The sequence below is a fragment of the Apostichopus japonicus genome, chromosome 6 (genome assembly GCF_037975245.1).
Source record: "Apostichopus japonicus isolate 1M-3 chromosome 6, ASM3797524v1, whole genome shotgun sequence".
Classification (NCBI taxonomy): domain Eukaryota; kingdom Metazoa; phylum Echinodermata; class Holothuroidea; order Aspidochirotida; family Stichopodidae; genus Apostichopus; species Apostichopus japonicus.
The window spans coordinates 10048009-10072646 of record NC_092566.1 but is presented as its reverse complement, the minus strand read 5'-3'; the positions used below and the strand labels follow the sequence as shown (position 1 = coordinate 10072646).

Below are 24638 nucleotides of genomic sequence, written 5' to 3'. Positions count from 1 at the left end.
CGGCGTCAGGAAGAGGAACCAGCTTGGCTTTCCAAACTCACCGGCCTTCTACGGCCCCTGCTGGAGCAAAGGACGTCCACGGTAGCCGACGTGGCACCGGGCCCTACCAGCCCCGTATCGACCATGGCCCCGCAACCGGCCCCGGACCCGGACGCTCTGGATTGCAGAGCGTCGGTGAATCTTTCCGGCTTGGAGGACGAAGGGGAGCCCATAGATCCAGATCCTCTCGACTACGATCCTATGGAGGACAGCTTTGGTCACAATTACGAACCGGAGGAAGCACCCGTGACAGGAGGAGCCCTCCCACAGGAGCTAATAACACGGGCGGCAGACATATTCAGACGACACCTGGGGTTCGAGGAACCCGAGACGCAACCGCAGAAGGCGGGCCGGGTATCAAAATTGACGGCGACCGGCGAAGCGTCATATAAGCCCAAAACTACCATACCAGTAGACGCAACCTGTTATGACAGATTTGAGGCCATTGCCAACAAGACCAAGTGGACGGCCTTCCCGGCCAGGGCAGATAGAGTGGTCAGGGTACCTGACGAGGCATGGAAGGATCTATTTAGATGCCCAACCATCCCCCAGGAGGCCAAGGAGAGATTAAAAGCCGAACAAGGGGCCTCATCCACACACGTGTTCAAGACCCCGGACCAGAGGAAGCTAGAAGAGCTTTTGGTAGAGGTGGACATGGCAGCCCGTTCGGGCATGAAGTTCGCATCGGTACTAATGCTATCAGCCGAAGTCCTTATGCGACACCACCAACAGCTCCCTGAGGACAGCAGCCAAGTATCCAGGGACGAAGCGGGCCAGCTCCTCCTGCTGCTGGGCCCCCTCGTCAGACTCGCGTACGATCAATTTGCAAGGGTCCCTACCAGGTCCGTAAAGGCACGTAGACAAAACATCGTCTCCGCCATCCATTGGCCTTCGACGGAGGCGAAGGACAGAATGCTGGAACTACCAATCCTCGGGGAAGACCTTTTTGCGGGCTGCTTCCAAAAGAAACTGCAGGAAGAGGTGGCCCGAAGGGAGACTCTGGCCAAATCAGAATTCCGACCCCCACCTACCCAGAGAACCAGACCCTTCCGCCCGAGGGAGAGCAGAGCACCTAGGGGAACGAGAGCAGCACCCACCAAATCTATGAGCAGAGGAGCTCTCAGAGGCCGAAGCCGGGGGCAGCCTTCCGTCCGACCCGCCCCTGGGCCCCCAGAGGAGGCAGAGGCTCCACGTCGACCAGACGGGACAGTGACCGCTCCTCCAATCGACCAGCGTTCGCCGCCCAGCCCTAGGGGTGCCCACCTCACCGCGGCCATTCCGCCGGTGGGGGGAGACTAACAAACTTCTCCCAGCAATGGGAATTTATTGGCGGGGACAAGTGGGTGTTGGACACAGTCAAACACGGGTACAAAATAGAATTCTCCTCCAGCCCACCTTTCGGGGGCGGAGGAAGGCAGACACTCACACCCACGGACCCCGTCAAACGCTTAGCCCTAGAAGGGGAAATTCTGGCCCTGCTGGCCAAGCAGGCAATTACAAGAGTTCCGGAAGAGACGGGACCACTCTTCCGGTCCTCCTTTTTTCTGACCAAAAAACGGGACGGCACCTGGCGTCCCATTCTAAACCTAAAACCCCTGAACACAAAACACATCAGACCAAAACACTTCCGTATGGAGACCTTAAACTTAATATTACCCCTACTCAGAAAGGGCATGTGGGCGGCGACCGTAGACTTACGGGACGCCTACCTGCACATCTTGATACACAAAGAACACCGACGATTCCTAGCGTTCCGGTACGCAGAACAAGACTACCAGTTCCGGGCGCTCCCATTCGGCCTAGCCACGGCTCCCAGAACCTTCACGAGAGTCGCGGGAGCAGTAGTCGCCTACCTCAGAAAAAGAGGGGTCACCCTCTACGTATATCTAGACGACTGGTTGGTAGTAGGGAACAGTCTATCGGAAGCAACCAACAACGTCCACAAAACGCTCCAGACCCTTCAAGAACTGGGCTGGATCGTGAACCAGAAGAAATCACGGCTATCACCCTCCCAGACGATCCAGTTCCTCGGGGCCATACTGGACTTCACCACCGGGGTAGCCCGACCCTCAGAAGAAAGAGTCGCGGCAGTCAAGGCGACCACACAACAGATCTTGGCACACCGGGGGTCACCAACGGGGACATGGCTCCGGGCCCTGGGACTCATGGCCAGCCTCGTCGATATAGTGAGACTGTGCAGGCTACACATGCGACCTCTGCAACTGCACCTGCTGAGGTCCGCAGACCCTACAGACCCAGACAAAACAACGCTCATCTACAGGTCAGAGGAGGTCACACAACACTTTCGATGGTGGCTCGACCCAAACAACTGGAGTTCAGGGGTACCCTTTGCGATACAGCTACCAATGACATCGATAACGACGGACGCGTCACTGTCCGGATGGGGAGCTCACTGGAGCAATCGCACAGCATGGGGGACGTGGTCCCAAACAGAAACATCTCTCCACATCAACATCCTGGAGATGATGGCGGTCAAAAGAGCCCTGGAAGCTTTCAACGACCACGTACAGGGAACGATAACCACAATCTTCACCGACAACACGACAGTGGTGGCCTACATCAATCGGCAGGGGGGCACCCGCTCAGAGAGACTGTGCCGACTCGCGTGGGAGGTGATAACAGCGGCCGAGGACTCCGGCACGATCCTAAGGGCTTCCCACATCGCAGGCAAGCTCAACGTGATGGCGGACGCCCAATCCAGGGGGCATATAGACCCCAACGAATGGTCTCTGGAACAGGAGACTTGCGACAGAATCTTTTCGATCTTCGGCAGGCCCACGATAGACCTGTTCGCAACACACAAGAACAACAAACTCCAGACCTTCTGTTCCAGACGATTCCACCCCCTGGCCTACCACACGGACGCAATGTCCCTCTCCTGGGACCACATGGATGCGTACATCTTCCCGCCGCTATGTATGATCGGACAAGTCCTCAGGAAAATTCGGAACTCCAAGGGCAGGTTCACACTAATAGCCCCGTTCTGGCCTCGCAGACCCTGGTTCGCCGAGATCCCCTAACTCCTCATGGACGTCCCAGTGAGTCTACCGGACAAGCCCCACCTACTGTCCCAGAGACAGGGAACTCTCTCCCACCCAGACATCAAGGGGTTACAATTAGTTGCCTGGAGGCTGTCCGGTCTTCCCTACGACAGAGAGGCTTTTCAGAAGCAGCTGCCGCGATGGCAGCCGACGCTAGAAGGGGAACGACCGCAGCGACTTACGATTCCCGTCTGCGGAAGTTCGACCAATGGTGCCGACCGAGACAGATACTGCTGCCTGCTGCCTCTGTGACACAGATAGCCGAGTTCCTCCTCTCACTCTTTGGAGAAGGGAAACAAGTCTCCACTATCAGGAATTACAGGTCGGCCATCGCTGCCATCCACCAGGGCTTCCCAGATGGCTCCACACTGAGCAATAACCCGTACATTGCACAACTCATCAAAGGCATGGCGAATCGTCGCCCACAGATCAGACGGCTGGCCCCCTCCTGGGGACTCTCAGCAGTGTTACATGCCCTGGCAGGACCACCATACGAACCAATGGCTAACGCCTCCCTGGCTGCCCTCACAAAAAAGACACTCTTCCTCGTCGCAGTTGCGTCAGCAAGAAGGAGGAGTTGCCTCCACGCCCTATCCACCAAGCAGAATCACATCAGATTTGAGGGCCACGGGGTGAGGATGGTTCCAGACCCGTCATTTATTGCAAAGAACCAGACCTTGACCTTCTTGCCAGGAGACATTTTCATCCCAGAAATTAAGACCATGTCATCAGTAGCCGAGGACAAACGATGGTGTCCAGTCAGGGCACTGAAGTGGTACCTGAACAAGACAGAGAAGTTAAGACAATCAACTTCTCTCTTCATCATACCACGACCACCCTACGCAGCGGCCTCCAAAGACACTATCCAGGTGGCTAGTAGAGATCATACGCCCGTTCACATCGGGGACCTCCCGACCAAGGGCTCACGACGTCAGAGGGGTCGCGGCCTCTACAGCCCTATTCGCCGGCATCCCGGTAGAGGACATACTCAAAGCAGCAGCGTGGAAAACTCCAACTACGTTCGTCGCCTGCTACTTGACCGACACTTTACACGCCGAAGCGGCATTTGGTAGCGCGGTGATGCGAGGTCCGGTGGGTAACAGGCCCCACCCCTCGGGCCTCCCACCATCGGGCAGTGCCACTCGGTGCTAAGGTTGTGAGGAGACAGGTAAGCGAGGAGCGAAGTAAATATTCCAAAACTTACTGGTTTGGATATTTACGAGTGACGAGCTTACCTGTCTCCATTCCCGCCTCCCTCCCCCGAGAGGGTGGTGGGACACAGCCGGACGGAGGAGCGGTCGCTCGACTTGACTCATGACTCCGAGCTTCACACCAGATAGACAGAACCACCATCCACCAGAGAGCCATCGACTATGTCTATCGGTGAGTGTACCTATGTGTTTCCGTATGCGTTTGCGTACATAGTCTTCCACTAACGTTCTCACCTAAGTTGATCTAAGGGTAACAAGTGGCGGACCGTAAATCTTTAGGCTCCTTGTTAGTGTAAGGGGTAGTTCCGCCTGCAGGGTTCAGGAGAGTGTCCCCCCTTCCCGCTGCGCCGGGGAGGGTTACACTCCCCCCTGCTAAGAAGGCGTCAGTGAATTTTTTGTTAGGGGTTCACTTTGGGAAGTTAACTCGACGGGGGTCGTTGGGGGTGGCCAGACCTTGCCACCCCCACTCCCGTGTCCGTGAGGCCACTCTTTAGGAATGGTCTCATGAGAAAGGAGGAGGGACCGGAAGGGGGGTCCGGTCATAGAGGGCGCACAGTGTTATTTATTTACCAGGACTTTATAGGCACGGTAGAATGAGGTGCTAAGGTTGTGAGGAGACAGGTAAGCTCGTCACTCGTAAATATCCAAACCAGTAAGTTTTGGAATGTCAATTTTGAGATATACCATAATAATCATTAGTTAGAAGTTAATACATTTAATAACCAACGAACAGAGACATAGGAATGAGGAGGGAGAGGTTTGAAGGAAATTGGCTATAATTTGCTGAAAGTAAAGAAGAAAATAAGAGTGAATGGAGTGTAAGTCTTTATGAGAGGTATTCCAGTTTTCTGACACAAACAGTATATTAATGGACTTGGAAATGAATTGCTTCGGAGGATATTGAAATATCCGAAACGGCTGTCTGGAGTTCTAGCCCCCATGCCAGGCATGGTATTCCCCATGGCCCACCTGCAATGGTTTGCTTATTAAACTGAGCTGATGTTCACTGTATTTAGAATTTCATCAAAATTCAACTTTTTTAGTAAAAGATATGATTTTCTGCTACTTATGAAGGATGTTACAAACAAAACAAAATTTTCAGCTAAATTTCCTATGATGACATCCTTCGCTGTGCTCTTGTCAGATGTGCGTTTTACAGAACATCAGCAGATTCGAATAATTCAAATGAATTTCACCATGGATCCAAAATGCTTTTGAACTGCATAAATGATGCAGAACAACATCCCTTTAATTTGACTTCAAACATTAACTTGCAAAGAAGAGAGAAAAAAAAAAGGGGGAAAAGAAGTTAAGAGCACACTTTAATAACGGCTTTTTCTGTGTAGTCACATCTACCATACAGCATTCCTCCGCGCAGCATTTCCCCCAAAAAACGACCGACAGAGGCAGATCAGCGGTATCAAGCTGTCTCGCATGCATGCACGAGACTCTTCCAAACACTGCATTGCTGCAGTAGTTGAAGAGGGCAATCATCTTTAATTGACCCCTCAGATGTTAATGTATTCCTCGAGACTTTACCGTAGAGCTGCGGCTCCCTAACCAGAAACAAGAAACCGGAACCTTTTAAACATTCAAGATGCTTTGAGTAGCATCAATTCAGACATGCACGGGGAGAGATAGTACATTACGGCGAGAGAGAGGCAACATCACCGAACTGTCCGTTTCGTTTGAAATCTCCATCTTGATAAATTCACTTAACAGCTCTCCAAGAGCTCAGCTGTCACTTTTGTAAATCTTCACTTAGAGAGAAGCCCTCCTGAGATTGAGTTAAAATATTCCTGAGATAAACAGTATTCTGAGAATGAAGGAGAGGGGGGAGGGAGGAGGAGGAGATGGGGTGAGAGGGGGGAGAATGTTAAAATGATTAGGTTTATCCTATTCCACAAATCATATTAAAGAATAATTAAAGCATTGTTTGACATTTAAGCAGAAGCAACAGCAATGCATAAAATTTTGATTGAAATTATGTAAACGTATGTTTGAGTGTGCTCAGTGTGGCCAATGCTGTGGTTCAATTGGGTTAACAGATTTTGATGTGCGCTTAAACTGTGCAGTATAAGTTAAGTAAACATAAGTTGGTTTTTGGTACGTACAGTATGCATGTATCAAGTGACTCAATCTGGTCTCTGTGGACCAACCTAAAGTATTTACCTCTGCTTTGTCCACAATTTATGTAAAATCAAGGCATTTGATGACTTTTTGAACCATGTCAAGACACATTATAGTGATGCATTAAATTTACATAAAGGATATACTGTACATAAGGAAGGTGGTCATTATTGCCTACTGTACAGTATACTATGGATTGATATGATATCACAGGCAGTTAGGAAACACTCAGTCTCATTGTTGCAATGGGAAAACTTAATGCAGTTCAGGCCTAGAATTTCACAATTTTAGCTATTACTTGCTAAAAGATGCCATCGAGTGTTTGAAAACCTCTACTGACTATTAAAATCAAATTCCCCACTGGCATTTTCTTTATTTAAATACAATACACATCAGTTATTTGTACAGGCTTTTTGAGAGCAGTCCACCAAATAATATTTGCTGATAATAAGCAGTAATATGGGGCTAACGTTAGGTATGAAAATCATGTCCATTGATCGACTGGTGATTGGTAAACCACTCATCATGTGAATTTTAAATGTTCTTAATGTCTATTGGAAGACAGATACAAGTGCTTTTTTTTTCTATTACCATAGCAACCAGCGAAATCCATTGGCAGTTAACGGGTAAATTAAGAGCCAAAATATCGAGGCCTGTACTTTCTGTATAGTATTCGTTTTATAGAAAATGATTAAGTTTCATAGAAAAGGGTATAGTTTTCTAGAAAATCGTTTATTTTTATAGAAAAGGGTTTACTTAAGTATGAAAAGGGTTTAGCTTTATAGAAAAGGGTTTACTTTTATATCAAAGGGTTTACTCTTATAGAAAAGGATTTTATATAGGATATAATTTCCATTGATTCGTCTATGGAAATTGAGAAATCAGAGACTATAATATTATAAAGTTTTTTATGTTATGTTTGCAAAGTATAGACTGTTTTTTGTACTTTAATGCCAGTTCATCTGAAAATGTACCCTTACATGTAATGCTGGTACAGTACCACTCATGTCATAATAGGAATATTTACCAAGTCGTTACTTGTTCTTGACATTAAAGGCGTTTCTTAAAAATAAAGGAAAGAAAATAATCACATAATAAGGAGCCAGTTGGCGTTTGTCTGGGTTTACCCCATTTAATTTTGCACTCGTGCCGAAAAGCAAGGTGAAAAGTTAATAACAAATAATACATTACAAAGCTATTATAACAACAACATAGAGACCGGAAGACATAATATATGCGAGGTGAAATTATATATTAGAGGACATGCACAAACAAAGATAATAATACCCAACAAAGTAAGCTTACATTCTTGGAGAGAAAAACAAGGATGTAATATAACGAAACCATAAATGAAACCATACTATTAAACATTAGCTAAATTTACATAAATAATAAATATATAATAATAATAAATATACATAATAAATGATAATACATTTAAGTACAAAATAATAATTAATATAAAAAAAACTACTTATCGGGACAGTCACTTTAATTAAGCAGTCTCTGTTTATCATATTAATGATGAAGTCTTAATTTTAAAAGCTATTGTCCAATTGTTATATGAGACCAAGTTTATCTTGTAGCATAAAGAAGAGAAGTAAAGTTAGACTACTCTTTGAGGTGTCCCAAAATAAAACAAGTGGTGCGCACAGTTAATTACTTGCAGACATATTGCTTTGTTTCAATCTTCTCGGTTAAACCAATCTACAGATGTGATAATTTATTCGCAGCGGATTCATTGCTTTGATTAATTAGTTACACTGTCCTACCCTCCCCCCAATTTGTTTGGAATAACTTCTCGGTGTCACAAATTATAATAGCAATCAAGGTAATTAGGCTCCCATCCCCCCTCTCTGTCCCCAATGTTGTGGTTCGTATAGTAGACTATATGTCAACATTGTGAATGCTGAATTCCAAATTAAATTTCAAATGTGGACATCACTTGCCTTTAATCACAAGTGTACAACTTGTTTCATAGGAAAACATTTTCAATTTTGAAATTGAACATGCTTAAAAGTTTGATTGTCAAATTGTAACAATTTGCATATATTGAGTTGTATTCTTAATACTTCTTACTGTTAGTTCAGCAACTCAAGATGATATGTCTGATGCATTTTCATCCCAGTTTGTTTGTTTTATCCTAGCTCTGATCTTCATCAATTTCTGCTTTGGCTAGGAATGCATCAAAGTAGTCACTTATCCTGTCAGACACTTAAATGGTTAGGTAATTTTTAACTACTTAGGGAATATTTAATAGTAACTGCCCTTAAAAATTTATTGCCTGTTTTTTAATATATATATATTTTCTTCTTATTTTTTTTTTTTTTTTAAACAGGAGAAATATTTCATGGTTGCAGACCATTTCAAAGGTTTGGATGAATTAAAGACTCTGGAATCACATGGAGCTCCCAACTTCAGAAAGCTGGAAGGTTTCCCAGTTTACGGCATGGGACAGCCATCCGTGGAGGGACTCCGTAGGGTGATGGAACACCTGTATGACAAGTGTGATGTGGTGAGTAATATTAGCAGTTAAGGGGAGCAGTATGCTAATTTGGTTTAATCAAAGGCACGGCTGGTGGGGAGGTTAGGAGGGAGGGTGGTTGGGAAGTTAGGAGGTAGGGTGGTTGGGAGGTAGGGTGGTTGGGTGGTTAACAGGCAGAACAATTAGGAGGCAGGGTGGTTGGGAGGATGCAGGGTGGTAAGGAGGCAGGGTGGTTAGGTGGCAGGGTGGTTGGGAGTTTGTGAGGTAGGGTGGTTGGGAGGCAGGGTGGTTGGGAAGGCAGATTAACTTGTAAACTTCTCATGAAGATGTTACCATCACACCAAAAAACATACTTTCATAGATTTATGAGAACAGAAACTAAAGAAGTGAAATTTGGAAGGGAGGACGAAGTTGCAGTGTATTATATGGAGGTGGTACAAATTCATTTATTGTATGGTGGTAAGGAAAAGGTGGGGTGAGGGAGTGGAATACAGGTTTTGTAGAAATGCAGAAAATTTGTAAACATTCTTAAAAACACGGCACCATGCCACAACAAAACCCCTTGATAATGGATCAATAGATGAGACTCTGAAATTTGAGATCAAGTTTGCAGCCACCTGGAAGTGGGACAACTGCATGCATTTCAATGCTTTTTATTGTACCAATGGTTGTTGATTAGGTAGTAGGATGGGCATATATATATATTAGCAGGAGACTGGTAAGAATCTTGAAAATATCCAAATCAGTCAAAGGTTTGGGTATTCATCACTGATATATATATGTCAGTTTTCAAAATGTTTAAGGTGAGCAACTTTTGGAGATGCCATGGTCATGAGTCCTGCCCCTGAACTTCCAGGGAGATATTTGATAATTATAGATAATCGGTGAAAGCAGAAGAAAGCGGTTTGTATCTACATGTTCAATATATTTTATCAGCCGAGAAGGTTCTCAACGTTCATAAGGACTCGTGAAAATATCATAAGATTTAATTAAGCGGTCTTCGGTTTGTGTGATAATTCCTTTAGCAAGACTTACTGTACTTTAAAACCAGACCAGGGTCATTCTTGAACTTACATAGTTTGTGAAAAATCTGTCCTTTAAATGAACTCTCCTTAACTATAATGGACAAAATTTTGACTGTAATTAGATAGTATCAATGCAGTGGAATATAACACACTCTGGGTTCCTGTGGCACCATATACTTCCCCAGCCCCCTTTATTTTACTTCTGAAGGCATATGTACAATTACAAAATAAAACTTTGGCATAGCTTTTCCTGGAAGTGTTTCCCCTCCTCCCCCCCTTGCCTTGATCCTGGGGACTCCTAGACTCGGACATGCTTGAACTTGGTGGTTCCCCTCAGGTGGCTCCAAGGCACTTAATTCCCTCACCTACTTTTTTTGATAATCCAGCGCTGTATCTGAGTGTCTATATGATGTAACATCGGGGAAACGCTAAGCGATTTTTTACTTCGACCGGGTGCATAACATTTGGAGATTTCGGCTATTTTTTCCTTGAAAATTTTTTGAAAAGTCAGGTCACACTTTTTGGGGATGAAATTGATTCTGCAGTATCGACTATTACTGCTGCATGCAGCTGGAATCCTGATAGAAGATTGTATCTCAGTGTCTATATGACGTAACATCGAGATATGCTGAACGACTTTTAACTTTGGTGTTTACCTTACTGGGTAGTTAAGTTATGGAGATTTCAGCCATATTTTCTTTGAAAAGTTTGTGAAAAATCAGGTCACATTTTTCGGGAATGAAATTGATTCTCTAGTGTTGACTTTGACTGCTGCATGCAGCTGGAATCCTTATAGCTATTTCCGGTTTCATAGCTTAGTTTCAAATATTTTTTTATCTTTAGCTTGAATCATCTTTAGTTTTGGCATCTTAATTTGTGACCTTGCATTTGTATGATCATAATTAGCTGCAATCTCCCATCTAATTTTGATATTACAAGGTTTTTCTTTGTTTCATTAAAAAATAGTAAATCCATCTGGCTATATTTGTACCATTTCTTTGATCGTTAGAGTTTGCATCTGCATTTCTGAGTTTTTATCTGGCTCAAGGTTACAATTATGTGACCCTATCGATAATAAAACGTGAACAGAGCTCTGTCTAATGTCTGTTACTGGCTATCTTTGACTTTGATTCCTGACTTACCTGTCTACCCATAACAAATGCACTCTCTCTCTCTACTCACTCTGCCTAGGGTGACCCAGTAGCATTTAGTCACTGACCAGGTCACAGTGACCCATCAACCTATCATTTCTCATTCTACCACCCAAAGTCACTGTTCACAATAACCGAAGTGACAGTTATTGGTGTCACTTTGGGTGACACTGTGTCACTTTGGGTGACACCCAAAGTGTCACCCAAAGTTTGTTTTGCATTCGAGATCTTTGCACTCTGTCTGTCCCTGGCCTATAGCAACTGATCACATGATCTGAACAGCACCCCCAGTGACCCTCTGTAGGGTCACTCCCATCTTTATCCCAACGATAGTCAAACTAATAAACCAAAGGAAATGTTTCATTGGAAGTTGCTGAGTGCATACAGTTTGTCTACAGACAACATGAAATATAACTCTCCTTCAGGGTGACCATGATAGATGACTTGGTAAAACTCAGACTAGCTACTGTTTAACTATAGTTTAGAATATATATATATATACAGTACTGTATCTACTACTTTATCACATGCATTTATGGTAGATTTCAACTCAGTCTATTGTTTCCATCAGCTTCTACCATCAATTTCCTATGATATGATTAGTTTAACCATGCACAATGTAATCTATAGTGGGGGAGGGGCAGGGGGGGTAGGGGGGTGCAGGAGATGGGAAGACAAATCAATGATTTATCTAGAAGGATTTGGAAATACTATATATTTAAGCCAAGATTCACTAGGCCAAATGCAAGATATACTAAAAATAAAAGTTGAAAACTTGAAAGAGCTGAGAGATTTCTCTGGTTTATTGAAATTCAAACAGCCTACCAACACTGCACAATTGTGTATGAAGATTATGCATTTTTCTATAAACTTAAAATGTTCATACTAGTAGTTAGTGTACAGTTATATAAACTGGTATTGTTTATATTCTCTGTGTTGAGATCTTGGTTGCAGCTGTTTGTAAGGCTGCACTTTAATTTTCTTCTTTCTTTTGGCAGATGGTATATATCTGAAGAGAATTTTTCATTTTTTTTTTCTTTTCTTGGCCAGCCTTGGGCTAAAACCTTGCTTGTAAAATGCTCAGAAAGTTGATTAATTCCTTAAAATGTTCATTTTGGTATCTGGGTAGCTTAATTGGCATATATAATCGTATTAACAGCGGATACGGATACTGAAAATTACTATATATATGTGATTGGAGCGAGCTCATTACAGAACTTGTAGGAATTATAAAGCCTAGTATTAACCGACAAACTTTTGATTCTACAGTAATAGTATGGGTATAGATCCCTGTGAATCAGGAAATACCTCACATAGAGCCCGGGGTGGGGGAGTTGGCCAATCTGTTTTATTTGATCGGAAAGATATATCTGCTTAAAATTTCATGAGCCGGTGCAAGATAACCTGCTTTGATAAACTTTAAAAAGTAGCTGTTTGCAATCAGAGAAGCAATTGTAGAAATATCAGATGAATGTTTCTTAACTTTTGAAAAAGCATTGATATTGCAAGTCATTAACGAGATAGATGACTTAAGTCTCCAATGATACCATAGACGCTCTGAAATATTGTACAATGCCTGAAGTAAAAGCAATATTTAATTTTAGGGAATTCCATATTTTCTTTTTATTCTAAGTAATCTCACAGGGAATATCATCAGTCTGATGATTAAAAGGTTCACTCTTCAACAAGAGTTCTATTGCTTGTGATTTACTTCGCTCCTCGCTTACCTGTCTCCTCACAACCTTAGCACCCCTTCTACCGTGCCTTAAATGCCCTGGTAAACCCTTTAACACTGTGCGCCCTCTATGACGGGCTCCCTGGTCGTTGCCCTTCCTTCTCATTCTACCATTTTAAGTGCCTACACACGTTTATTTCGATTGGAATATTTCCTTCGGATTTCGTCCTTATGGTAGCGGAAGTTTTGGGAGCTTTTTTCTTCCATCGGATTTTATATATCTTATCCTTTCCAGCCTGATAAGAATCCTTTTCTTGTATAGGGAGGGATTTTGCAGGCTGTTTTGTGTGAGAGCGACCTTCAATGTTTATGATAAAGATTACAATATACAGGTATATGAATATATATGATCACTCATCCTTTGTCCTCTGATATTATTTAGGTGACTTGCTGAGTGATATATTCAGTCAGCACTACAAGGCCATTAATTAATCAATTAAATTTGGGTAATTAATTACACTTTGACCTTCAAAAGCCAGCCAAGCTGTAAGGAAATCTATAATAAAGCTTCACCTTGTAGCACCCAAGGTATCCCAAGTGGGAGCTGGTTGTGACCCTATTCTGGCGAATAACAGTTTAGATATTCATAAAAGTGCTGTAAAACATTAAATTGTACAGTATGTGTGTATGTGTGTGTGTATGTATGTATTTTAGATCCTCCTGCAAGCAGGAACTCGCGAAGAAGCCATCATTGGCTTATCAAAGCCGCAAGCTGACCGAAGTCAGTCTCTTAGATTCATATTTAACGTCAATGATTATGAATTGTCAATTGTCAACAACTCTGTAACTGGACGACATACATTAATCTTGGAGTGACTCGAACTCGGGACCTTATGATTTGAAAGGCACCGGCGTTAACCACTGAGCTAACACTCCCTTGTGTTGTAACTGACACAGTTCTGACACAAATTGTAACTGACACAGCCTTACACTATTTAGACTCCTCCCTCCTGACGATGTACAGCAGATCTTTCGAAGTCCACTGTATTAAGGGGGATCCATCATGAAATATGAACACAAATATTTTTTTTTTAAATCCAGCATTTTTATTAAGCAATTAAGTTCAGACAAAGACACTTTGTCTAACTTTGATGTTTTTCATAACCATCTACCTGAATCTAACTTGCAATTGTCTTTAGTGCATAATCAAATCTGTCCGACCCTTTGTCTTACTTTCTCATGACCTGAATGAACTTAAAAGAAGAGGAAGCATCAAAGAGGCAAAATTCCATGTTGCCATGTTACATAATTAGTTTAATGGCTAATAAAACTTCCTGTTGTTGTTAGTTTTGTCCTTAATATAATATCGATGTCTCGTGTGGTCATTTTTCGGGTGTTAATACTTAATTTCCTTCGAGGCGGCTGTAAGGCGATCATTACATTAATAAATGAAAACATTACGAGTGTTACTATAGTAATTCCCTCTATTGGTCTCTTCTCACCCCCTCCCCGCCCTTCCTCCCCCATGAACTTTGTGATCTATGTATAAAACACATATCCAGATAATCCAGGTTGCGCCGTGCTGATACTCAAAATATCACATATATTGGACAATATGGATGTCATCACCTACATGTAAACTCTCACAATTTACTTCGCTCCTCGCTTACCTGTCTCCTCACAACCTTAGCACCTCATTCTACCGTGCCTATAAAGTCCTGGTAAAATAATAACACTGTGCGCCCTCTATGACCGAACCCCCCCTCGGTCACTCCTCACTACTCATTCTACCATTAAAAGTGTCTTCACGTGAATTTCTTGTGGATATATTTCCCTTGGATTTCGTCTTGGTTTTCTTTAGCGATCTTTGGAAGTTTCTTTCCTCGGATTCTTAGGAGTATTGCAGTCCTTTCCAGCCCGATAAGTATCCTTTTTTGTTGAAAGGGAGGGTTTTGGGGACTGTTTTTATTCCTAGTGCGTTTCCGCCCTTAGGTTTTTTGCGGGGGTAGCAGTTCCGCGAACTGCCTAGGTTTCCCGCCATTTTCCCTTCCCCACGCTATAGGCGTGTCGTTGTATTTTCATGTTCATAGCATGTCTACATTGTATTTCTATTCACGATTTCTTCTTCTATATTTCGCTCTCTCATGTTCTTTTTCAGCTTGTGTTGATTTTGTTAGGCCACTTCGTAGCGTTTTTCGTATTTTGCCGTTGCTAGGTTACGCTACGTACCTCTACTCACCGTTATGTACCTCCCGTTATCTCCCGTTCTCTTGTTAGTTTGCATTTTTCCGTAAGCTTAAGAGTTAGTCTTTCCTTAATTCGAGCGTTTTAGTTTGTCTCGTAACCAGCTAAAGCTTTTTAACTACTCGATGTTTCGGCCAGGCAGAACCTGGGTCGAACACGATTTGTGTCCTAAGTGTAGAACCTACACCAGACGGGACCCACGCCTGGTCTGCATAAATTTTTCGCCAGCCCAGTGGCACTAGATAGACCAGTGGCTTACGAGTCTAAGAAGCAAGCTTTAGGGCAGGCTGGACTTGATTCCTTAGGCCATCGGTGCCCCAGAAAAAGATATAGGAGAGACAAGAGAGAGAGAGAGAGGAGGAGGGAGAAGTGGTGAGAGAGGTGGAGGAAAGTGGCCAGGAGAGGGCCGAAGGAGAGGTGGAGAGAGAGAGAAAGAGTACCCCTAACGGTCCCGGCGACGTCCGGTTGATTACGGCCAGAGGGAAGGGCAGGAGCAAGGCTCCTGCCAAGAAAAGACCTCTTGAGAAGAGGCACGGCTCGGCCGGGCTAGAGGCAACGTCTCAGTCCGGGTCGCAGCAAAGAGTACCCCTAACGGTCCCGGCGACGTCCGGTTGATTACGGCCAGAGGGAAGGGCAGGAGCAAGGCTCCCGCCAAGAAAAGACCTCTTGAGAAGAGGCATGGCTCGGCCGGGCTAGAGGCAACGTCTCAGTCCGGGTCGCAGCAAGAGAGACCCATGGAGCGCGGGCTACAGGCCACGGAGAGCTCGGGTCCGAGAGAGAGAGTACGACCGAGGGGTCGCTGAAACGGAGCCGGTCCCATAGCAGGCTCCGGGAGCCCGGGTCCGGCGAGAAAAAAATATTAAAAAAAAAAAAAAAAAAAAAATCCCACCGGAAAGGACAGAATGTCCGGGTCGAGGAGTACCGGCGTGGTGGTACCCGGCGTGGTACGCACACAGAGACGGGCTCCGGGAGCCTGGGTCCGGCGAGGCCCCGGGTCCGGCGAGACCCCGGGTCCGGCGAGACCCCGGGTCCGGCGAGACTCGAAGGGAAGGCAGAACCGAGGTTTCACTCCAGATCCGAGACCGCCCCCGGAGCCGGGAACCAGAGCTATACAATCGACTGCTGGGTCCTCAGAGATTGGCTCCGGAGGGCCCGGGCCCGACGAGAACGGGGGCGCAGGGGCAGAAGCCCGGTCCGCAGATCTCCAAACGGGATCTAAAACTGGTCCCGAAGTCGGGAGCCTACGAGAGTAACAACATTTACAACTGCGACATTTACAATAACATTTACAACTACAACAACATTTACAACGAGATTAACAACTGCTAGGCCCCCAGAACGGGGTAGCAGGTGCAGAAGCCCGGCCCGCAGACCCCCTAACCGGAGCCGCGGCCGGTCCTGAGGCCGGGAACCGATGAGATTACCAATGCCGGGCCCCCAGAACGGGGTAGCAGGGGCAAGCGCCCAATCTGAAAAGAGAACCAGCCCCGAGCCAGGTTCCCACGGCAAAGGGAGAAATATCTATCCCCAGACACCGAACACAGACATCGGTGCCGAGGAGCGATCGCAACCCACGGCCAGCCCGGCCGCGACACCACGATCAATCCCAGACCAAAGAATGGAACCTGATTTGTTCCCCGGCAAGGACGACCTGGTTTGCAGAGCGTCGGGCAACCTGTCCGGCCTAGACGACGAGGTCGACCCCTAGATTTCGGGGTTACAGAGGACGGTTACTCCCGCTTCCCAGAATAAGGGGAGTGTCCCCCCCCCCCCCCCGGAACTAGCAGCTTGAGCGGCGACGACAGGTTCGAATCATTTGCGGGAAAACACCGCTACACATCCCAAATGTGTGTTTATTTATCGAGTACCTGCAGACACTCAGGGGTCATATTCTCCTCGCTAATTATACTCCTCTCTAATCATAATTCATCGCCATTTGCCTAGGTTAAAATCTTACTTGTGTTTAAAAACACTCGTTTAAAACACTGGTGAACCCACTTCCAGAACATGTTAAAATGCGTAAGACTGAGGGGTTTCAAATCGGTTCTCATGACGTACAGTATTCCGTTTAATTTAAAACCTTGGCAAACTGCTAGGAAGAGAACTTTCTCGAGACTTGGCAAAGTGCCAGGAAACATAACGCTCATAGATCCTTGGCAAACTGCCAGAAAAAAAAAAAAAAAAAAAGGTACAACGTGGCACATTTGTTAAGAGAGGAGGGGGGGCCAAGCAGCCACCTGGCTTGACACGTGTAAGCTCAACTTTTACCGCAACGAGCTATCGACTACGTGAGCGATCCTATGGAATAAGCCTTTCTTCCTATTTCTTTGGTGAATTACCAAGACAAACGCGTTAGTAAGTTGAAAAAGGGGTAGGATACAACCCCATCAAGTTACAAGCGCTAACACGCTCCGAACATACAGCATGCGCTTCATGAGCAATGTTCGATGTTCCGACATCTTAAGCAGAGTTGCATTTCGTAGCACCTGATGGCCTAGTCTTGACTAGCCTAGGCGCTAGGTGGTTTCAATAGGAAGCTGGAAACCTTTACTGCACTACGAAATGGACACATCTCGACAGGAAGAGATTTGAGAAGTAACGGGTACGTTATCATAACATTCAATACGTGTTTATTACGTTAAATGTGGTGTTGATAAAACGTTGACATAAGATGTCTATGAGATATTACGCGTTATATTAATGTTATATTAATGTCTTAACGGAAATTGTTTTGAAATAATAGCCCCTAAAGGGTTTCGGTAACATATTTCTTACACCTCTAATAACGCTATCATAGCAAAAGACTAAGCATTTAGTAACGCCTTTGTGTTTGCTGAGTAACTCCCTGGACTCCATGAAACAGCCAGGATTGATGAGGTGGAATTTCTACAAACCCACCCTACACATCCCCTGTTGGGAGTTTGTTCCTGGTGAGTAGGGCTGTAGCTTAGTTAGCTCAGTGGTTAAACCCGGTGCCTTCCAATCAAAAGGTCCCCGGTTCAAGTCACCCCAAGATTAATGTATGTTGTCCAGTTACAGAGCTGTTGACAATTCATAGTCATGGACATTAAATATGAATGTACGAGACTGACCTTGATCAGCTTGCGGCTTTGATAAGCCAATGAGGCTTCTTCACAAGTTCCTATTTGCAGGATGATCTAAATTACATACACAAATACATACATATACTGTAGTTGTAAAAGCCACATAGCAGCTGTAGCATTGATTAAGACTCTGATGAAGCAAACTATCCATTCAGTACTCAATTTTTGGAGAGCACTGTGGTCAAGCGGTGTAGGCAGTGTACTGGTGATCTAAGGCTTGCAGGTTTTAGTCCTGGCCAGATCATTCTGTTGTTTCCTTGGGCAAGGCACTTTATCTCCATTGCGTCTTTCCATCCAGGAGGGATCTCTCTCTGTTTAACAGGTTATTTTTGAGAAGGGTAATATTGCTAGCGCCTCTGGCTTCGTTATCGATAGATAGGCCGGCGCAGTTCAACCCTCAATATTATTATTAATATTATTTTTTCATGGAAAGAACCTCCATGAAACCTCCCTACAGGGTACAGCTTAGGTCTACATCATCAAGGCAGTACTTTTCTTCAGAGGTTTTCTGATTGCAACTGGTTGATAACTAAAGGGGTCATCAGCAGTACTGTGGTACTGCAAGCAGTACTGCGAGTGCTGCTGTATTGCAGGCGCTAACAAGGTCATCATACAGGCCACTGTCCTTGACTTCTTTAGCAGCATATACAGAGAAACCACTTTCCTGCACCACAGTGGCGTCAGCAGGGCAAAGGATCGGCCCCAACACCCTATTTGCAAAGATAACCAGGTTCATGTGCTTCCGCCTCGCTCTCAGGACTGTGGGGTTGGGGCTCTCTGGAGCCCTCCCAAGCCCAAGTACAGGGCACTTTGATCACCATCCTCCCAGACAACACGATGGTGGTGGCATACTGTACAGTAGCTACATCAATAGACAGGGTGGCACCAGGGCAGAGAGACTGTGCCGTCCGGCATGGGAGACCCTCACCACAGCTGCAGAATCTGGCACGGCCCTATGGGTCTCCCATATAGCCAGAAAGGAGAGTGTGAGGGCCGATGCTCTGCCCAGGGGACAACTCGACCCCGACGAGTGAACCCTTCGCAAGGAATATGCGGTAGGTTTTTCCACATGTTCGGCATACCTCTGATAGACCTGCTTACGACAAAGGGCAACAATGGGCTGCCCATCTTTTGTAACAGGCGGTCCCACCTGCAGCCTTCCACATAGCGCCAGGTCCCTGCCTTGAGACGGACCAGAGGTTTAAATTCTTCCCCCCCCTTGGGCATGATCAGCCAGATACTGAGGAAGATTCGCAGCTCCAAGGGTAAATTCATCCTAGTGGCTCCCTCCGGACCCCGGGTCCCAGGCCGCAGGTCCCACACGCAGGCCCCAGACGGGGACGTCTGGTTTTCCAGACGGCTCCACGCTGGGCATTAGCCCAGACATTGACCAGCTCACCAAAGGCATGGCTAATCGCCGTCCACGAGTCAGACAGTTAGCCCCCTCTGCGGGGCTCTCAGCAGTGCTGCATGCCCTGGCAGGGCCGCTGTACGAATCAACGGGGAACGCTTCCCTGGCTGCTCTTACAAAGAAAACACTCTTCGTCATTGCGGTAGCGTCAGCGTGAAGGAGTTACCTCCAAGCCCTAATAACCAAACAGAACCACATCAGATTCGAGGGCCATGGGGCGAGGACGGTTCCAGACCCGTCCCTTATTGCCAAGAACCGGGCCTTGACTTTCTTGCCCGGGGACATTCTCTTTCCGGAAATCAAAACCCTTTCATCAGTGGCTGAGGACAAGCGATGGTGCCCAGTCAGGGCACTGAAGTGGTACTTAAACAGGACAGAGAAGTTGAGACAAACAACCTCCCTTTTCATCCTGCCACAACCACCTTAAACAGCAGCCGCCAAGGATACCCTATCCCGATGGCTAGTAGAGATGATCCGCCCGTTCACGATGGGGGGATACCCGGCCAAGAGATCACAACATCAGTGGGGCCTCGGCTTCCACAGCTCTCTCTGCCGGTATCCCGATACAGGACATCCTCAAGGTGGCAGCGTGGAAAACACCAACTACGTTCGTCGCCTGTTACTTACCTGACAATCTACACGCCGAGGCAGCTTTTGGTAGCTCGGCGATGCGAGGTCCGGTTGGTACTTGGTCCCACCCCTCGGGCCTCCCACCATCGGGCAGTGCCACTCGGTGCTAAGGTTGTGAGGAGACAGGTAAGCGAGGAGCGAAGTAAATATTCCAAAACTTACTGGTTTGGATATTTACGAGTGACGAGCTTACCTGTCTCCATTCCCGCCTCCCTCCCCCGAGGTGGTGGGACACAGCCGGACGGGGGAGCAGTCGTTCGACTAGGCTCACGACTCCAAGCACAACACCAGATAGACAGAGCCAACAACTACTAAGAGTCACCGGCCAGGTCTATCGGTGAGGGTAACTTTGCACCCTGTGTTTTTCATATGCGTACTCACCTAAGTTGTCTTAGGGTTAGCAAGTGTTGGGCCTTTACAGGATGAGGCTCCTTGTTAGGAAAAAGGGGTAGTTTCGCCTGCAGGGCTCAGGAGAGTGTCCCCCCCCTTACCCGCTGCGGCGGGGAGGATTACACTCTCCCTGCTAGGAAGGCATCAGTGCCTTTTGTTAAGGGCTCACCTTTGAGAAGTTTAGTCGACGGGAGCCTTGGGGGTGGCCAGAGGATTCTGGCCACCCCTATTTCGGTGACTGTGAGGCCACTTTTAAGGAGTGGTCTCATGAGTAGTGAGGAGTGACCGAGGGGGGGTTCGGTCATAGAGGGCGCACAGTGTTATTATTTTACCAGGACTTTATAGGCACGGTAGAATGAGGTGCTAAGGTTGTGAGGAGACAGGTAAGCTCGTCACTCGTAAATATCCAAACCAGTAAGTTTTGGAATTTCTTTTGTATTATTGGTTTCATATTTTGCATGCAAACTTTATTCTTACATTGTATAGGGATCCAGGGTAGGGGGGAGGTAGAGGGGAGGGGGAGGGTTGGTTGGGATGAGGAAGTATTTAAATGTCATTGAGATCAACGTCATTACTACATTTGGAGGTATTTTCTTACCCCTGTAGTTCTCTATTCAGCATATTAAAGCAGTACATATATTGGTAGCCTTCAAAGTTGATAACATATATAGCACTGTTCCCCTCTCCATCCCCCCTTTCTATGACTCTATAGCGTACGTCCACTTTCTTCTGTCAATCCCCTTCACTGGTTTTCATGTTTGGTCTGGAGTTTTGGACTACCGGCTGTTAAGATTTGGAGTAATCTGTGAACTTAATATATCAGAGCAGCTATTTACAAGTTTACCTAGATCCTTTTGAGTTTTCACAATGTCTTTAATGATGTATCTTTCCTATTATTATGGTGGTCATCTCTCTGCTCTGTTTTTTGTAATTTTTGTATGCAATCACATGCATGTGGTGTTATACCATGCAGCTATGTTTGTCTGTGTAATGTTAAATAATTGATTAGATAGGCAGCTTCAATTGTCATTGGATAGGCAGATGTTAAAACAAGATAGTTATAAAGGATCAAGAGAGACTCTTGAGAAATGTAGATTTGTTTAAATATCTTTATGGTTTTGAATGGAGATACAAACCAAACTCCCACCCTCTGCAAGATAACAGAGATCTTTGAGATGAACTTCACTGACTCCCCCAAATAGCTGAAAAAAAGACCTTTTTTCTGCTTGGGAGACGTCCTAGTTTAATAGTTGTGCCTGGGGGTTATGAAATATTATTTTGTAAATCTGTCATGATGTCATAAAGCCACTGGGATCTGAAACATTTTAGATCTAGACCATCTCTACACCAAAACACCTAATTATAAAACTGTTTACATTGCTTATTGTACTTCATATTTTAATGAGAAGGCATGTTAGATCAAGACCCTCTCTAAATCAAAACACCTCATCATAAATCTGTTTACATTGCTTATTGTACTTAATATTTAATGAGAGGCATTTTAGATCAAGACCTTTTCTAAATCAAAACACCTAATCATAAATCTGTTTACATTGCTTATTGTTATTCATATTTAATGAGAGGCATTTTAGATCAAGACCTTCTCTAAATCAAAACACCTTATCATAAAACTGTTGACAATGCTTATTGTACTTCATATTTAATGAGTGGCATGTTAGTTCAAGACCTTCTCTAAACACCTAACCATTAATCTGTTTACATTGCTCACTGTACTTAAAATTTATGAGAGACACTGTAGATCAAGACCTTTTCTAAATCAAAACACCTATTCATAAAACTGTTTAGATTGCTTATTATACTTCATATTTAATGAGAGGCATTTTAGATCAAGTTCTTTGGAAATCAAAACAACCTAATCATAAATCTGTTTACATTGCTTATTGTACTTAAAATTTAATGAGAGACACTCTAGATCAAGACCTTTTCTAAATCAAAACACCTAATCATAAACAGGTTTACATTGCTTATTTTACTTAATATTTAATGAGAGGCATTTGAGATCAAGACCTTCTCTAAATCAAACACCTAAATCATAAAACTGTTTACATTGCTTAATGTACTTAATATTTAATGAGAGGCATTTTAAATCAAGACCTTCTCTAAATCAAAACACCTAATCATAAACAGGTTTACATTGCTTATTTTACTTAATATTTAATGAGAGGCATTTTAAATCAAGACCTTCTCTAAATCAAAACACCTAATCATAAAACTGTTTACATTACTCATTATAGTTAATATTTAATGAGAGGCATTTGAGATCAAGACCTTCTCTAAATCAAAACACCAAATCATAAAACTGTTTACATTGCTTATTGAACTTCATATTTAATGAGAGGCATTTTAGATCAAGACCTTTTCTAAATCAAAACACCTAATCATAAATCTGTTTACATTGCTTATTGTTATTCATATTTAATGAGAGGCATTTTAGATCAAGACCTTCTCTAAATCAAAACACCTTATCATAAAACTGTTGACAATGCTTATTGTACTTCATATTTAATGAGTGGCATGTTAGTTCAAGACCTTCTCTAAACACCTAACCATTAATCTGTTTACATTGCTCACTGTACTTAAAATTTATGAGAGACACTGTAGATCAAGACCTTTTCTAAATCAAAACACCTATTCATAAAACTGTTTAGATTGCTTATTATACTTCATATTTAATGAGAGGCATTTTAGATCAAGTTCTTTGGAAATCAAAACAACCTAATCATAAATCTGTTTACATTGCTTATTGTACTTAAAATTTCATGAGAGACACTCTAGATCAAGACCTTTTCTAAATCAAAACACCTAATCATAAACAGGTTTACATTGCTTATTTTACTTAATATTTAATGAGAGGCATTTGAGATCAAGACCTTCTCTAAATCAAACACCTAAATCATAAAACTGTTTACATTGCTTAATGTACTTAATATTTAATGAGAGGCATTTTAAATCAAGACCTTCTCTAAATCAAAACACCTAATCATAAAACTGTTTACATTACTCATTATAGTTAATATTTAATGAGAGGCATTTGAGATCAAGACCTTCTCTAAATCAAAACACCAAATCATAAAACTGTTTACATTGCTTATTGAACTTCATATTTAATGAGAGGCATTGTAGATCAAGATCTTCTCTAAATCAAAACACCTCATAATAAATCTGTTTACCGTACATTGCTTATTATACTTAATATTTAATGAGAGGCATTTTAGATCAAGACCTTCTCTAAATCAAACACCAAATCATAAAACTGTTTACATTGCTTATTATACTCAATATTTAATGAGAGGCATTTTAGATCAAGACCTTCTCTAAATCAAAACACCTAATTATAAAACTGTTAACATTGCTTATTATACTCAATATTTAATGAGAGGCATTTTAGGTCAAGACCTTCTCTAAATCAAAACACCTAATCATAAAACTGTTAACATTGCTTATTATACTTAATATTTAATGAGAGGCATTTTAGATCAAGACCTTCTCTAAATCAAAACACCTAATCATAAAATTGTTTACATTGCTTATTGAACTTCATATTTAATGAGAGGCATTTTAGATCAAGACCTTCTCTAAATCAAAACACCTAATCATAAATCTGTTTACATTTGCTTTCTGTACTACTCAGTCACTGCACCAAGTTTCACACATCACATGTCGCCACAATTTACCCCGCCGCATTCATTGTACCGTAACATCAAAAACACTGCACATACGTGTGTGAATCAAGTGCAAATTTCCCCAGCGCTGTAACACTGTAACTAGCCAAATCCGAATCTTAACATTCGTACGTAAACATACGTAACGATAGGTATCTCCAATTCTCCACTGCCAAGAGGGCGGCCACCCCGACGACTGTATATCAGAGCAACATCGCTAGTTTCAGCAGTGGAATTATAGTGTCATTGCTCCAGATATCATCAAGAGTAAGATTTAATCGCAGTAGGTGCCGTGCGTGTCATTCATCTTCCTTCAAATTATATTCCATTTGACCTCATCTTTTCAACAAACCCATCGACCCGAGCGTTTCATATCAATTCATTTCATTTCAATTCAA

General features: G+C 43.9%; 1 protein-coding gene across 3 annotated transcripts in view; it reads left to right on the top strand.

Moving 5' to 3' along the window:
- LOC139968939 (paladin-like) overlaps positions 1-24638 on the top strand; it is a 98720-nt gene that overhangs the window by 23745 nt on the left and 50337 nt on the right. For 2 of the 3 annotated variants that reach the window (XM_071973561.1, XM_071973562.1), the window contains exon 3: positions 8781-8957. In XM_071973561.1, coding sequence (XP_071829662.1) covers positions 8781-8957 — 177 coding nt within the window. The remainder of the gene's footprint in view (positions 1-8780; positions 8958-24638) is intronic. The other variant, XM_071973563.1, reaches the window with a different exon arrangement.